We start from the raw sequence: 17,069 nt of genomic DNA on the forward strand, positions 1-17,069 counted from the left end.
AATTGCTAACTGTGGCATGTAACCTATCACTTATGTCAACTTCTCTACCAAATGACTGGAGGATAGCCAATATAACACTGAATTTTAGAAAAGCCTCCAGAGTAAATCCTGGCAATTACAGATGAGTAAACCTAACTTCAGTATCCGAGAAATTGATTGAAACTCTAGCAAAGAACAGAATCATCAGATACACAGATGAACACAATACGTTTGGGAAGAGTCAAAAAGCTTTTGCAGATGGAAATCTTGACTCACCAACCTATTGAAAATGTTTGAGGGAGTCAACAAGCATGTGGACAAGAGTGATCCAGGTGATATAGTGAATATGGCATTTCAGAAAGCTTTTGACAAGGTCCCTCACCAAACGCTCTTAAACAAAGTAAGCAGTCATAGGACAGGAGGAAAGGTCCTCTCATGGATCAGTAACTGATTAAAAGATAGGAAACAAAGGATAGGAATAAATGGTCAGTTTTCACAGTGAAGAGAGACACATAGGAGGTTCCATCAAGGATCTGTACTGGGACCTGTGCTGTTCAACATATTCATAAATGAACTGGAGAAGGGAGTAAACAGTGAGGTGGTAAAATCTGCAGATGACACAAAATTATTCAAGATAGTTAAGTCCAAAGCTGACTAAGAAGAATTACAAGGGAAAGTCACTAAACCAGGTGACTGGGCAACAAAATGGCAGATGAAATTCAATGTTGATAAATGCAAAATAATCTACACTGGAAAACATAATCCCAACTATACATACAAAATGGCAGGATCTAAATGATCTGTTACCACTGAAGAATGAGATCATAGAATCATTGTGGATAGTTCTCTGAAAATATCTGCTCAATGTGCAACAGCAGTCATAAAACAATAACAGAATGTTAGGAACCAACAGGAAAGGGATAGATACAAATATCATAATGCCACTATATAAATCCATGGTACACCCACACACTGAATACCATGTACAGTTCTGGTCGTCCCATTTCAAAAAAAGATATATGAGAATTGGAAAAGAAACAAAAAGGGCAATAAAATGATTAGAGGTATGGAACAGCTTCCACAAAAAAAGAGATTAAAAAGACTAGGACTATTCATCTTAGAAAAGAGACGACTAAGTGAGGGATATGATAGAAGTCTATAAAATTATGGATGGAGAAAAAGTGTTATTTACCCTTTCACATATCAGAAGAACCAGGGTAACCCAATGAAATAAATAGGCAGAAAGTTCAAAATTAACATAAGGAAGTACTTCTTCACACAACACACAATAAACCTGTGGAACTCATTGCCAGGGGATGTTGTGGAAGTCAAAATTATAACTAGGTTTAAAAAAATTTACTAAGTTAATGAAGTATAGGTCCATAAATGACTATTAGCCAAGCTAGTCAGGGACACAACCCCATGCTCTGGGTGTCCCTAAATCTCTGAGTGCCGGAAGCTGAGACTGGATCACAGGGGATGGATCATTCAATAACTGCCCTGTTCTGTTCATTCTTTCTGAGGCACCTGGCAATGGCTACTGTCAGAAGACAGTATACTGGGCTAGATGGACCATTGATCTGGCCCAGTATGGCCAGTATGGCCATTCTTATCATCATAGATTAATAATGAAAGTATTTGATACTGTGTCTCAGAATCTTAACTGAAAAAATGAGTTCTAATTATCTTGCACAGAAACAATGTAATAAGCACTAAAAACTGTCCTTGGGAAGAGATCTAGTGGGATGCCTCAAGCAGGGATTAAATAAATATTTTTTCAGAGGGTGAGCCTCGATAACCTCCAGATTAGCCTGATAACACTGCTTGTAGGGCACGGGGGGACCTGTGGGCAGCACAAAAGTTCACAAGGACAACTGCCTCGAGATCTGGGAATGGTCAGTCCTCTGTACATGTGTTATAACTGCTGCTGCTAAAGACCACAAGGAAACAGTGGGTCTTCTCACCAACAGAAATTGGTCCAATAAAAGATTATTACCTAACCCACAGTGTCTCTCTAGAAAGAAAAATAAGACATTCATCTTAGGAAATACAGGCTAATATACAACAGGGAAATGATCAACAGGAGGCAAAAATCTGGGAAGCAGGAACACCAAAAACAAATCTAATTAGACAGAAGTTTGCAACCTGATGTGCCTACAAAAAAGCCAACAAAGAATTGCGTGTGACGAGGTATAGGCCCCTCACTGGCCAAGAAGGGGTTAAGGAACAGTTATTGGCTAAGGAGGCCCCTCTCCTTAGCCCGTGGGAGCATGCTCAGACTGGAGGCAGGGTTAAAAAGTCAGCCAGGCAGCTCAGGCTAGGCCTGAGCAGCCAGGGAGGAGGATGTAACCTGGGCGCTCCTGGAGATAATCAGAGTGGAGCCTGCCTCGGGTCAGCAAGCAGTCGAGACTCAGAACTGGTGGCAGGGATGAGGGCTGGGGCCCCAAAGGTGACGTTACCCAGAGCCAGGCAGTGGTTAGATGGGATGCAGACTGGAGTAGGAAGTGGCCTAGGGAAGCTGATGGGCCAGGCAAGCAGTCAAGTTGGCCCACAGGACCCTGGGTCAGAACCCAATGTAGTAGGGTGGTCCTGGGTTCCCCTACTCCCACTCGAGTAGTGACTACTAAGTGGGGCTGCTGCCACCACCTTGGACTATAACCATTAAGCAGGGGACTCCTGCACCACCCTCCTGATCGCAGGCTGTATACACAGGCATAACATCCCAAAGCAGAGGCAGCTCCTCCAAATGCCTCTGCTCTTCCACCAGGAACACTGCTCCCACTTACAGGCTTCCATTCAATAACCAATGGAGGAGACGAGTGGGAAGGATTGATTAATGAGGAAATATTCAGCTCTTTTCATAAGTAGGGCTTGTCTCAGTGCCCAGAGACTATGAGCTTACGTGTGCAGGAGAGAAGGAGAACTAGAGACCTCTATAAATGTTTGCAGGGGGTTGATGTGGAAGAGTGAGAGGAGTTATTTATTGTGCTCCAGGGGACAAAACTGCACTTACTTAACACATGGCACAAATTCTTTCAAAATGTGTAAGTCCATAAGACTTGCCTCCACTGTGATGTCTACAGTACTCTGCTAGCTGGTATAGCTGGCAAGTTACACTGTGCACACAGCTACTCTGCATAACAACATGCTTCTATTATTTTTACTTCTCCTCCCTCTCGCCTATTTGTTTCAGCCTCCTGTTTATTATTACCCTAGATTATACACTTTCTAGGGCAGAGATTGTCCCATTGCTAGGCATGGTATGCCTGTGTAATAAAATAGACTCCAATTCTGACTGGGCTTCCAGTCACTTCCATAATACTATGCTTATTACTAATCAAAGAAAGAAAGAGAAGATTCAGACTGAATATCAGGGAAACTTCTTGAGTATGTTAGAGTCTTTGCAATGAGAGCCTCATCTTGAGGATCATTTAAAATTACTCTGGACAAAACACCAGCAAATGTACTTTATGGAACAATGCCACACTGTGCAGAAAAGATATAGGTGATTACAAAGTTATTCCTCTTGGTCTGAAAATTCTCACTTTGTTCAGACCAGATATGATTTTTTGTAAAGGTTTGGTCTGGTTGTTTTCTTCAGTCATACTGTATTGAAAACTTAACATCTTTCCAAATTTTTAAGAGTGTCTAGCTTTGCTTTGGAAACCATAACACAAAGGTCTGACTCTTACAAGTTCTACAATTCTCAGGCACTCGGGCATCCATAAGAACTAATATTTGGGTAGCTTTGAAAAAATACCACTAAAAACCAAACCAACTTTATTAAAAGGTTTCATTGAAAATTGAATGGTTGTGGTAGCTATTGCAGAAGAGAACTGAGTATGCATCAAAGGGTGCTGCAAAAATCAAGATATGTACCAACTAGTTCTGCAGAGATTACAGTTGCCAAAAGAATCTGTAGTACAGTGTGAAGATTTTAATATATTATGGAGATTATACTCTACAATAAAAAAGTGTAACTTTGGAAACATCAGTGGAAGACTGATCTCTCTCGGAGAGTCCTATGAAGATTTCAACGAAGAGAGTATGGAATATTTATATATTATAATATAACAATATTTTTCTTATCTTGAACTTGTCCTGTAGCCCTAAATACTGCATAAAATTGTTTCAAAGTAAAATATTAGGCTTTTTTGGTAGAACTGTGAACGTGAAAACAAGGACATTCTCACAAGAACTGTTGCTAATGCACCTGTGAGTATGATTGCATAAACTTACCAAAAACCAAGTGCATTAAAGTTCAGAATTTAAATACCCAAAGTTGGAAACTCTAAGTTAAGGTTTCAGCTCAGACCTTAAACTCTGCCACTCCACCACCACCACCTGTCCATCCCGGAAATAGAGTCAAGAGTTCATGTCCCTTCATGTTCCCAACATTAGCCTCACACTACTGTCCTCCCCACACACACTGGCTGGAGGCTGCTGTTCCGACCCTGACTTTAGCTCTACCTCCACCCACTTTACCCATGTGTTACATGATAGATCAACAGACTGGAATCAGGGGAAGATCTGGATTATTTCAATACGATTAATCTATTATAATCTATTATCCACCAGCTGTCATCAATACTGTTGAGCACAATGTCATGCAAATTAGGATGCTGGCTGGTTGGTGGCATTTGAGTAGTTCTGCTCTTTTCAGACAGATCCAGTGAGGCAGTGCATTACTGAACAGGAAGGACTGGCCACTGAAGTTGCACTACACGTGTCGCTCTGCAGTGTGGACTGCACCAGCTGGGCCAGATGTAACCTAGGTCTATTGATTTGGATATCATATAGCGCCTGTCCCAGTGATATCCAAGTGTAGCATAAAAAGCCAGAACAAAAGGGCTGTTTCTCTCCATCCTTCTGGGCAAAAGAATGTAACTCGGTACATGCAGCACTGTTTAACACTTGGTAATGCCAACACTTGTACAAAGCCAAGGACAGCAAGGCACAAAGGAACTGATTCTCTAGTGGCTTACACTAGTTTTTCATGGGTGTAACTCCACTAACGTTAGGGGAATTACTCTTGATTAACCCTGGATAGAAGAGAACCAGGCCCACCAGGTTCCGACGAGCTGTCCCAAAAGCCCAGTGCTGCAGCAACCACTTGCTTCTGTGCATTTTTGCCTAGCATCAGCTGGCTGAGATGGGTGAGCCCAGGGAAAAAAGAGCAAAAATCAGGAGTAATTTCTGCAGGGAAGAACCATTTTCATGTCTCAGTCAGTAAGCAAAGACTGAAAAGAGTTAGACCAGCAGGGATGACCAAGTAAAAACCCTGCCCTCCAAGGACCAACAGTGGAATGAAGGGAGGAGGGGATGAGGCCACAAAGAAGATTAGTAATAATCTAATATCAGGGAAATAAATGCCATCAACTGCACTATCCATCTTAACTCAACCCCATGTTCCCTTTCCTGGTGCTTCCCTTCAGCTCCTAGCTTCCACTTCCAGGCCTGTGCAGCCACTCATCACTTCCACCTCCAGCACTCAGCCACCATTCCCAGCATGCTCCCACAGTGCCCTAACCCCTTGCCCTGTGGAGGGATGACAGAAGAGCTCACAGGCGCTCCCTCTCCCGAAGGATCCTCTCTATTTCCAGCTGTTGCTCCTCCTTCTCCCCTTGAGCCAAATCTTCCTTCAGCTGTAGCTCAGTGTTGCTTCGGCGCAATCGCCAGGCCTCCTGCTCAGACACCTCCAGTTGCTGCTGCAGCTCTTCCCTGGCCTTCTCCAGGTTCACACGGTCACTGCAAAGAGGCAAGGCCCAGTCAGCAGAATGAGGAGAATCTAACATGAGCAGACCCCATCTGCACCAGTGAGGATGAAATGTGGGGGAGTTAGAAGTGCTTGCTGCATGTGAATCTCTTTTCCTCTCTTGGCGGCTGAGGTGGGGGAAAAGGGGCTGGGGAGGCTGTTGCTCTCACTCAGTGAGTAGCAGTGCTCGGCAGAGGGCCTCTCTACAACCTGAGGATGCAGGATGCACCTAGGCAGCTTAATTTAGGGGTGGCAGAGGTTGGACTGGACACACACTATACTTGGGCAGCTCTCCAAGTTCCTCAGGCAGCCTGGATATGGGGCGATGGCTAGGAACATGAATTGCTGGTGAGAGGGAAAGACTAACCTGAGAAGCAGAGCCAGGCTTACTCTGGAACAGGAGAGTTCTTAGGCCCAACACTCTGCTACTGAAGTCCCTATTCAGTGTGGAAGGAGGACATAGGGCTGACCTGCTGAGAGTTTCCACCAGGGACTGGAGGTGCTGTGTCTGGCTGGTGAGTGTCTTGCAGTTCTCCTCCAGCTGCTGGAGCCTCTGCCTCAGCATCTTACATTCTTCTTCCTCCTGCCTTTGCTGATGTTGCAGAGAACGGACAGAGTCCTGGCTGGCTGAAAGCTGCTCCCTTAGGTCCTGCCAGGAGAAGAGGCAGAATGAGTGCATGAGCAGAATGGGGCTGAGAAGATGGGCCCAGGCAGACCAACTAGGAGGAGACCAACAGTTAGGCCTGAGGGCAACAGCAGCTGAAGAGTGCAGGAAGATAGTTCAAACATGAGTCAGCTGGGAAGAGTCAGGAGATCATCTGAGGGCAAAAGATGTGATCCAGTGTGGAAGGGTGCTCAGGTGGGAGGGGGAATTACAGAGGAAGTGGAGGCAGAGAAAAGGCAGTATCAGTGTGGAGAGAAGGATGGCTGGAGGGCAGGAGTAGGTGGAGGAGGAACGGCTGGATGAGGCACAGGCATTTGAGAGAGTGGGTTGGCAGTGGGGTTGGGGAAATTGCTGCCAGCGTAAAGAGAGTCCTGCACCAGATCCTTCTCACCTGTACTGCCTGGCACCTCCTTGACAATGCTTCATGCACCAGAACGAGGGCCCTTTCCATGTCACTGGAACTCAGCAGGGAGGAGAGGTTGCTGGATTCAGGATGCTGGGAGCTCTCAACCCATGAGATGCTGACTGCGTTGTCAGTATCGTCTAGCACTGCCTGAAACCCCAGACCAAGCTGTTACTCCTTCCCTCCTACCACTCACTCTTATTTACCTATTTCTCCCTCCTCCTCCATGCCACCCTGAAGTCAGAGGTTACAGGCTAACTGACTTAAGGCAATAGGGAAGATTGTTTCTGGTTACCATGATCTCCTGCATTTCAGGTATGGGTGATTCCAGAATAATGCAGAACAGGAGAAAAACCATGGGGCAGGAATGGATCTTATGTTTGTACTCCCTCTATTCTAGGCCTCTGGGGGCTTACTTTAACCAGTGTTCAGTTTCTTATTGCCCTCAGGCACCGTTTCTGCCTCCTTTAAGGCTTCTTTATGTGGTCAGAGTGATATAAAAAGCTTTAAGGTAACAGAATCAGGCCTCTAGTGACCAATAGCCATGAAAAGTATTATTAAAACTCCCCAGAGGAGAAAGCAGCTGATGAATTCTGAAGAATATGATAATAGAAGAGTAACTGATCATAATTCCTCTGAAACAGTAGCATGAAAGGAGCAAGAATTGGCCAAAGAAGCTTCATGAGGGTCTATGCAAAGATCTCAGGTTAAAATTCCTGCCCTGGGAATGGAGAAAGGGAGGCAACCTAAGAGGAACAGTCAGTCAACTAAAGTTTGCAAGGAAAACCAGGGGCAGTCAAAAAGAATGAGTTAGTGTTACCAGCACATGCAAAGGAAACATGGAGGACTTATACAGATGTGCAGGGAAAGAAGAATTACTCATCAGCACATCAGATTGACTGAAAAATACAAGTGAAAAGACATTTAAATTTAAATGGATTAAATGAACAGACAGACAGAACAATGACGACTCGCCTCTCACATCATCCCTGTGGACTATGCAGCTAACACTAAGGTTGCCCAGTTAAAGGACACAATCAGGAAAGGAAGTCCAGGAGGCATGTGAGTAAGGAACCCCAAACAGATTGAAGTTCTAAGACTTTGTCAAAGTGCTCTTGGGTAGGCAGCCAGGGAGCTAGTAACAAAGGGTTCTGGAAGGATCAGAAAAACGAGTGGTGTGTCACAGCCCACGTCCAGACTACGTATCGGCGGGTTAAAATCGATTGCTCGGGGATCGATATATCGCGTCTAGTCTAGACGCGAGATATCGATCCCCGAGCGCGCTTACATCGATTCCGGAACTCCATCAACCCGAACGGAGTTCCGGAATCGACACAGAGAGCCGCGGACATCGATCCCGCGCCGTCTGGACGGGTGAGTAATTCGATCTTAGATATTCGACTTCAGCTACGTTATTCACGTAGCTGAAGTTGCATATCTAAGATCGATTTTCCTCCCCTAGTCTGGACGAGGCCACAGGGTCCCTGTGAGCAGACCAGGCCCAGCTTCCCGGTGTCAGAGCAGGTGGGCCCAATGAAAAGGGGAAGGGCTACACCTGGGGCTATAAAGACCTGTTAGAGGGCAGCACAGAGAGGAGTGATTGGGGCAGGCTGTGCCTGGGGAGAGATTCCCCCCAGGAGTGGAGTTAACTCCTGTGGTGGGTCCCTGGAGCCAGGGGTGGCTCCAGGCACCAGCACAGCAAGCACGTGCCTGGGGCAGCAAGCTGTGAGGGGCAGCCTGCTGGTCACTGTGAGGGCGGCAGTCAGGCAGGTTCAGCGGCAATTCAGCGGCAGGTAAGCGTGGGACCGGCAGATCACCCACAGAAGCGCTGCCGAATCCATGTAACCAGTACCGCCGCAGGCCACCTGACTGCCGTGCTTGGGGCGGCAAAAAACACAGAGCTGCTCCTGCCTGGAGCAAGGGCCAGGTTCCCAGGGAAGTAGGCCTGGAGCTGGTGTTCCAGAAAGGAAGCAGAGTGGGCTGGGACTGGGAAGTTGCAAATAGCAGGATTGTCAAGAGATCCCTGGGAGTGGGGTCATGAAACCCTGTGACAAAAGGGTAAGCAAAGGGACTGTTTGTGTTTGTTTTATTTCCTTCTGTTTGTACAATAAATCTTAAAGGAGACTGGACATGGCAGTATATGCTTGGAAGTTGGGAAAAAGCCCTGCCATGTCACATGGTGTTAAATTGAAGAGCCAGAAGCAATCAAGCTGCTGACAGAGTGACAGGAGAGGCCATGGCAAAAGGGAACACAGTGGGGTTGGGTTTTTAGGGTTTCTGAGATGGGCTGGGAGGAAGTTCTCTTTCACTTCCTGAATCCTGGAAGGGACTGCTCAGATGATCCTGTTGGGGCTGTGGCCCAGAATGAGAGCCAATTACGTAGTGCTATAAAGGGAGAAGAAAATAATGTCCCTCCTGACCCCTGCAGCAATCAGGCAAGGCCCTGAAGTAGGAGATTTAATTACTTTTATTTGGGGATTTCTAACAAGTGTTATTGGTCATAAAAAATAAATAGAGCCACCATATTTGATCTAGTAACCTCCAGTAAATTCCCCAGGCAGACTTTGTTGTGTGAAGCACCATTTCCTTTCAATTGTTCTATACTCTCTGCATCCTAACCTCAGCAAAGGACCCTCCCTTATTTTTCTTCCATGGGACAGTGAAAACTGTTCTATCCTCTATAATCTGGATATCAATACTCAGCATTTCTTTAGTGACTTTCTTTTGGTGATCTCAAATAGCTTTACGAAGGAAGGCAAATGTTACTGCCACTTTACAGATGAGAGATGAAAGCCATAGTTTTCAAACCAGGGTGCCTCAATAAAGATAACCTAATTTTTCATTTAAATCATTTGAAAGCAGCACATGCTCAGCTCTTCTCAAAAGCAGGCCACTTTCATTTAGGAGTCTTAGTATGAATTTAGGAAATTAACTTTAGGCACCCAACTCTGAGAATTCTGGCCAAAGTAACTTGGCCAAAGTCACAGAGTAAAGCAGAAATAGAATCTCTAGTTCCCAGCTGTGGTCTAGGTCCCCAGCCACTGGACAACTCAGTCAGTTCCCTTCCTACACTTGTTCATCCAATCTAAATAATGCCAGTTTTTACAGTCGATTATTCATGAATTTAAGGCCATATGGGAATATTATGATCTACTCTGACCTCCTGCATACATGGACCAGAGAATTTCATCCAATAATTCCTTTATCAGACCCATAACTTCTGGTTTTGGTAGATCTGATCTTTTACAAAATACATCCTGATCTTGAATTAAAGATTTCAGGTGATGAAGAATCCATAACATGCCTGAGTAATGATAGCAGAGCAGAAGCTGCACTATAGTAATGGCTGAGACTCACTGTTTAGCAGACTACTTTTCCACATAGTCTAAACACCACATACTGAATCAGATTGTCCTGACATTTGCTGTGCTTCATGGGTGGGGTGAGTGGACCAAATCTGGGGTCACTTGAGCAACACGTTCCTGAGAAAAAGCCGTGTGATATCAAAATCCTCTTTTTTTTTTCCTGCCCACCACACACCCAGGTCTCAAACTATACCCAAACTGATATCACCTGCTCAGGGTTGATCCCAGCTAGCACACAGCCCCTTTCCCTTTGGGGAGGCAATACTGAAAGAGTCTGAGTAAAGTTGGGACCTCCAATATGAGTTAACGACAACTGACCTGTTAAAGAGAGTGAAATGTGCAGATGTAGTAAGGCTAAAGCTGTGTTGCCAACTGGGGGGCCCAAAGTGACATGATGCGGTCACTGAACTTGAGCAGCACAGTGAGTTTGAGTCCTAAATTCATGTCTCTCTGAACTATTATTTCAGGCAGTATTCATCTCCATGGGGTATTCTCATCCACCCGAGAACATCTCATTGAGATCAATGGGGCGTGTCACTCCTCTCTGAGCCTCCTCTGGTGCATGTAGAAACCCATGCCCACACACGACGCACAGATCTGGGGTCGGGATTCTGGATCTCAACTCACCTTACTGCCCCTTCTTCTCTCATAAGAACAGTCATACTGGGTCAGACCAAAGGTCCATCTAGTCCAGTATCCTGTCTTCCAACTGTGGCCAATGCCAGGTGCTTCAGAGGGAATGAATAGAACTGGTATCTGTCCCCTGTTGCCCATTACCAGCTTCTAGCAAACAGAGGCTATGGATACCATCCCTGCCCATCCTGGCTAATAGCCAGTGATAGACCTATCCAGCTATTACATGCACTCCTAAGACCCCATTACCTGCCCTCTCCATGGGCCCTCTAAGCTTACCCGGGACATGTGGTGGCAAGGAAGAGGGTGGAGCTAGCTGGCGGTGGCAGCCTTGGGGCAGTGAGGATGTGAGAAGGATGGTCAGAGAAATGGACTAGCTGGAGGGAAGGTTGGAGGCATTGGAGCAGTGTGAAAGGCATAAGGGACCATCCAAAACTGTTTTTGAAAACCCAGTTTAATGACTAGCACTTTGAAGAGGGAGGGCTGGACTGGGCTGGAGAGGCAAAGAGATGAGATGAGATAATGCAGGAGCAGTGAAGGCATTAAAACACAGCCATTGCATTCTGTGGCTGGGGCAATTGTTGCCAAGGAGTCAGAGGCAATGGAATGTGAGGATGCCAATTTCCCTTTTTTTAACTAAAAAAATTAACTGTCCAAAAACATCATCAACACAGAGTTAAGGTTGCCCTTGTGCCCTTCAAAAATATGAAGAGAAGCTAAACTTGGCTTGGATTGTTTAGCCTAACCAAAAGAAGGTTGAGGGGGGATATGATTGCTCTTTATAAATATATCAGAGGGATTAATATTAGGGAGGGAGAGGAATTATTTAAGCTTAGTACAAATGTGGACACAAGAACAAATGGATATAAACTGGACACCAGGAAGTTTAGACATGAAATTAGACAAAGGTTTCTAACCATTGGAGGAGTGAAGTTCTGGAACAGCCTTTCAAGGGGAGTAGTGGGGGCAAAAGACATATCTGGCTTTAAGACTAAGCTTGATAAGTTTATGGAGGTGATGGTATGATGGGATAGCCTAATTTTGGCAATTAATTTGGCAATTGATCTTTGATTATCAGCAGGTAAGTATACCCAGTGTCTGTGATGGGATGTTAGATGGGATGGGATCTGAGTTACTATAGAGAATTCTTTCCTGGGTGCTGGCTGGTGAGTCTTGCCCACATGCTCAGGGTTTAACTGATCGCCATATTTGGTGTCAGGAAGGAATTTTCCTCCAGGGAAGATTGGCAGAGGTCCTGGAGGTTTTTCGCCTTCCTCTGCAGCATGGGGCACAGGTCACTTGTTGTAGGATTCTCTGCAGCTTGAGGTCTTCAAACCACAATTTGAGGACTTCAATAACTCAGACATAGGTTAGGGGTTTGTTATAGAAGTGGATGGGTGAGATTGTGTGGCCTGCATTGTGCAGGAGGTCAGACTAGATGATCATAATGGTCCCTTCTGACCTTAAAGTCTATGAGTCTATGAGAAGCTGAAAACCAGGAAATAAAAGGTTAAGGATACATATTACTCCTGTCACACGTTATGTGAGTGGTGCATAGCATCCAGTCAGAAGCATCAGGTTTTGGCCACTACTGGATGCAGCATGCTGGACTGCTCCTGTAAGAAAATTACTAGTTTTCTTTTATTCCTTTATTCAGGAAGTTATTAAGGCAGAAGGATGAGCAAGTGTTTCAGCAAAGCCCGGATAAGGTTAAAAAAAATACTGGTAATGTTCCAAAAAACAAGGTAATGTTCCAAAAAGACATGACTTGACCCCTACGTTCCTTCTCAGACAAAAATCCCAGTGACTTCAATGTTTGCCTGAGTAAGGTCTAAGCAAAGTCTATAGGATCTGGCCCACAGTGAGAGGCAATTTACAGGCAAGTGAGATGTGAGAAGTTAGATTTTCCAAATCAAGAGCTCTTCCAACATTTCTGGCCTTTGGAAATGTACATCTATATCGCGCACTTCCCATGCCTCTCCCAGATATTTCTGTAGCAGAATGGCTATATTGCCAGAACATGTTATTTACCTGAGTTATGTCTTTTAGCACCTGATGAAGGGAAAGGGTCTCTTCTTTGGCATTCTTGGTCAGTGAAGCTTTATATTCTACTGCCAACCGACTGGTCTCCTAGAAACAGAATAAAGAAAGGATGAGTTGGAGCATTTCCTTTCCTCTAGCACTGACTTGCCACTGTGCCTCAGCTACGAACTGAAGGGCCAGCTCTAAGGATGAAAGGGCACATTACTCTCCATGGCCCATTCAATCCTTATCTTCTCTGCTGAAACTAACAAGGACACCAACTTCAACAACTGATAACTCTGAATGAGACAGGCCAACAAATCATTCGGGATAAACTGAGAAGCTGTCACATGCTGACAGTCTTTGGTCACTGGTGACCTAACTGGATTACAAGTGCCTGAGGTGAAATGTTCTGTTACAAGCTCTCCGATGCTGGATTAGATGTGCACGCAGTTCCCCTGCCACTGCCCAGCCTTCAGTTGCCAGCCACGAAATACATATTTAGACAAAGTGCTTTACGTTTCCATATATGGAGGAAGCCACCTGTGTGGTGAGGCTGGGAAAGAAAAAAAAACCTCAAACCCAGTAGCTGTTGGGTTGCTTTCCCACGGATTTCTCACACACCAGAATCTCCATCGTGTCACTAAGCGTCTTCACGGTCTTTTCTTTCTCCTCATTCTGCTTCTGGGACTGTGCCAGCAAGGCTGAGAGCTCCATCACCCTGAGAAGAAAAAGTCTGTGTAATATTCCAAAAGCTTAGCACACCATCAGCTGCATAGAAGCTATGTCTGAAAGTCTGTGCAGCACCTCCATGAGATACACCACAGAAGACTCAGCCCAAAGGGAGGGGACAGAGATGGCTTTATGCTACCTTTGGCCGTTCAGGATTCTGAGGGGTTCTGTGGTTCTGGTATGGTAAGTTACAGCAGCCCCATGGAGGGCTAACTACGGGCTGTGTCACAGCCCAGGAACCTTGTAACAATGAGCACTGTGTAGATGCCCCCAACACGTCCCTGCACCTGAGCTTGCAAGGGGGCAGTATAACTGGCAGCCCTATGCAGCATCTGCACTGTGGGAATTCTCTCTCCAGCCCCTTGCAGCATAGATCTGGTTACCATAGCATTGCACTGGGGTTGTGGACAGAACTGGTCCCTTTATATTGCTCAGCATTTCTCTCCAACTACATTACGGTAGAACCTCAGAGTTACAAACATCTTGGGAATGGAGGTTGTTCGTAACTCTAAAATGTTTGTAACTCTGAACAAATTGTTATGGTTGTTCTTTCAAAAGTTTACAACTGAATACTGACAACACAGCTTTGAAACTTTACTATGCAAAATAAAAATGCTTTTAACTTTCTTGCTTTAAATAAAACAAGCACAGAAACAGTTTCCTTGCTTTGTCAAATCTTTTCTTTAAACTTTCCCTTTATTCTTTTAGTAGTTTACATTTAACATAATTCTGTACTGTTTCCTTTTTTCTTTTTATGGTCTCTGCCGCTCCTTGACTGCATACTTCTGGTTCCAAATGAGTTGTGTGCTTGACCAGTCAGTACATAACTCTGGTGTTCATAACTCTTAAGGTTCTATTGTAACTGTAAACCCAGCACTGCCTCCCACCCTCCAAGAAAACCCGGCTTTCCACACACACCATTACTTCCAGCTTCATCTCACTCAGAGACAGGGTGACCAGACAGCAAGTGTGAAAAATTAGGACAGGGGTGGGGGGTAATAGGCACCTATATAAGACAAAGCCCCAAATATCGGAACTGTCCCTATAAAATCGGGATATCTGGTCACCCTACTCAGAAAGCCCATTTTTTTACAATCACGTGCCTCTCTGCCTATTTCTTTTTAAAGCCAACAGTAGATACCATTTCAAAAAACAAGCCTGGTACGAAGTGGCTGTGCTTTGAAGGAGAATGCAGATTGAATCCAAAGGCCTCTGTGATAAATGGTGAGAAACATTCCCCAAAGGTGTGTGAGTTTTTCAAGATTAATTTACCTGCCCTGAAGCTCCTCTTTCTCCATATCCCCTTTGACCTGCAAGCACATCACTTCTTGGGTTTTCTGGTATACTTCCTTTTCCAGCTCCTGAGCCCTGGCACAAAGTTGCTGTGTCTGATTCCTCGGGGCAGATCTTTCCAAAGTGTTTGACTCCCAGTGCCACGTACCAGAACTTAGATGGAAGCAGCTGACAAGTACTGATCCAGAAAGTCTTATCTGGTCTGCCTTCAGTGCTGACAAGTCCCTGAAGCAGAATAAAATAGATCCTCAAGAACACTTTCATCTGCAAATTCACCTTTTAAACATGTCACAACATGACAATTACAACCCATTGTTGAGGATCAGTCCTAATATTTTCCAAAGATGTTCAGCCATCTCAATCAGTGATCTGGTTTGTAATCAACTAAGGAAGAAGAAGGATGTTTCGGTGGTTACAGTGCTAGTCTAGAACTAGGGAAACCCAGCTTTAATTCCCAGCTATGCCACAGACTTCCTGTGTCTCAATTCCCCATCTGCAAAATGGGGATAAAGCACTTCTCTACCTCACAGGAGTGCTGTAAAGAAAAATACATTAAAATTGTGAAACATTCAGACAGGACCAGATAAGTATCTAAGGGCTTGCATACAATTTCTTTTTGCCCAATCCTCACTCCTCCAAAAAACCCAAACAAAACAAATACACACCTAAAAACCTGAATGCAAAAATCTTGCATTATTATAGCATTAAAGGTGATCTACACTAAAAATCAGGAAATCCCAAAAGCTAAGCTACTTCCTGAAGTACTGACTTTGCCTCATTATAGATACATAATGTTTTTCTCGTGTTGTTTCCTTTGTTGAAGCATTCCATATGTGCAACATGCAAAGATTCATGGGAGAAACCTGAACTCTGGGAATTTTCTGGTTGAGTGCTTGATTTAGCAACTTTAATTTTTACACTGATACTAAGGGGGTTCTCCCCAATCTAACTTCCCTGTCGTGTAAGGAAAAGGTTGGAACTCTCAGGTTTCTGGAGCTCACAATTTCCAAAGGCTTGAGCAATGGCTTGTTCCTCAAATTCCAACTACAAAAGTGTTATAAGCTCCTTAGCTGGGAAACGTGGCAGGAAATGTATATTGATGTACCTGTCTTCAGCAGGGTGTAAGGCATGGTATTAGGCACAAGAGAAGCTGAGGAGGTTGTGAAAATACAGGTCTCCTGCCCAAAAATTAGATTGGCTGTGTGCAAGTAAATGGATGAAGTTAAGTTGGGGCTAATTACAGGCATACAGTAAAGGTTGCCCAGCACACCCTCTTGTAAGACACTACTATAGTTAAGGTTAAGAACAGCTTTCTGTTTAAAGGACTATTCTAAGTGCCCTAAAATCCACATAGTTAATTCGACAGCCTTGACATCTGGGGGCAGAGAGTAGGGCTAGTGAAGCAAATTTAGAGTCTGTTGTAATAATTGGAACCTAGCAGTCCTACTCCAATTATGAGCTTATTTGGTGAAAAATGGGTAAAGATTTGTGAATTGTCTCCAGTTGTCTCATAAAATTGTTTCAAAAGAAAACTGGAAGGCTGAAGTACTTCACACAGCAAGAGTTTACCAATAACATGCAAGGACTGTATCAAGATCATGCTTAGTAAACAAGAGGAGCATAGGACCAGAAATCAATGGACTAAAATTGGTGCTTCCGAAATTAGGCCTAATTGGCAAACAAAATAATGAGAGGATGGGCTATTCTACCCATCACGCCTTTCGGGGGTCCTTAAAAAGAGACTTGAGGTGAAAATTAGTGGACACTGACTGAGAGGTGGGTGGACTGGAAGGAGTGAGCTTTACCGTCATGGCTGCCACCGCCACTACTTCCTGGGATTCCAGGATACACATTTTCACTATTGGGCCTTCACTATCCTGATTGTGGAGATATCCTGACCAGACTGGGCCAGAGAGAGGGACACAGATGAGATCACCACCTCCACCAGCTTTGGCTAAATCATGAATATCACCTGGGATGGGAGACTTTGTCACCCTTTCCCTCATGTGTCTTATTCATTCACCACCTTATTTCTTCTATTCCCTTTTGCCTTCTGTTTAATAAGAGACTGGCTTAGCTGGCCAAGACTGTACATTTTGAACCATCACTTAAAGCCTGCGCCCAAGGAGTTGGCTAACAGCAATGCCTGAAACACTCTGATGCTTGTAAAAGTTTACCATGTCTCTAAGTGGCTGATCAGAGCAATGCTTTCGCTAGTGTTTC

At 44.7% G+C, this 17,069-nt stretch overlaps 1 protein-coding gene across 12 annotated transcripts in view; it reads right to left on the minus strand.

Moving 5' to 3' along the window:
* CEP250 (centrosomal protein 250) overlaps window positions 1-17,069 on the minus strand; it is a 156,733-nt gene that overhangs the window by 93,431 nt on the left and 46,233 nt on the right. For 11 of the 12 annotated variants that reach the window (XM_030533040.1, XM_030533039.1, XM_030533043.1 and 8 more), the window contains exons 7-12: window positions 14,826-15,071; window positions 13,446-13,542; window positions 12,831-12,929; window positions 6,790-6,951; window positions 6,205-6,383; window positions 5,545-5,727 (exon numbers count right to left, since the gene is read on the minus strand). In XM_030533040.1, the coding sequence (XP_030388900.1) occupies window positions 5,545-5,727; window positions 6,205-6,383; window positions 6,790-6,951; window positions 12,831-12,929; window positions 13,446-13,542; window positions 14,826-15,071 (966 nt within the window). The remainder of the gene's footprint in view (window positions 1-5,544; window positions 5,728-6,204; window positions 6,384-6,789; window positions 6,952-12,830; window positions 12,930-13,445; window positions 13,543-14,825; window positions 15,072-17,069) is intronic. The other variant, XM_030533047.1, reaches the window with a different exon arrangement.

Source organism: Gopherus evgoodei, chromosome 14 (genome assembly GCF_007399415.2).
Source record: "Gopherus evgoodei ecotype Sinaloan lineage chromosome 14, rGopEvg1_v1.p, whole genome shotgun sequence".
In the NCBI taxonomy this organism is placed as follows: domain Eukaryota; kingdom Metazoa; phylum Chordata; order Testudines; family Testudinidae; genus Gopherus; species Gopherus evgoodei.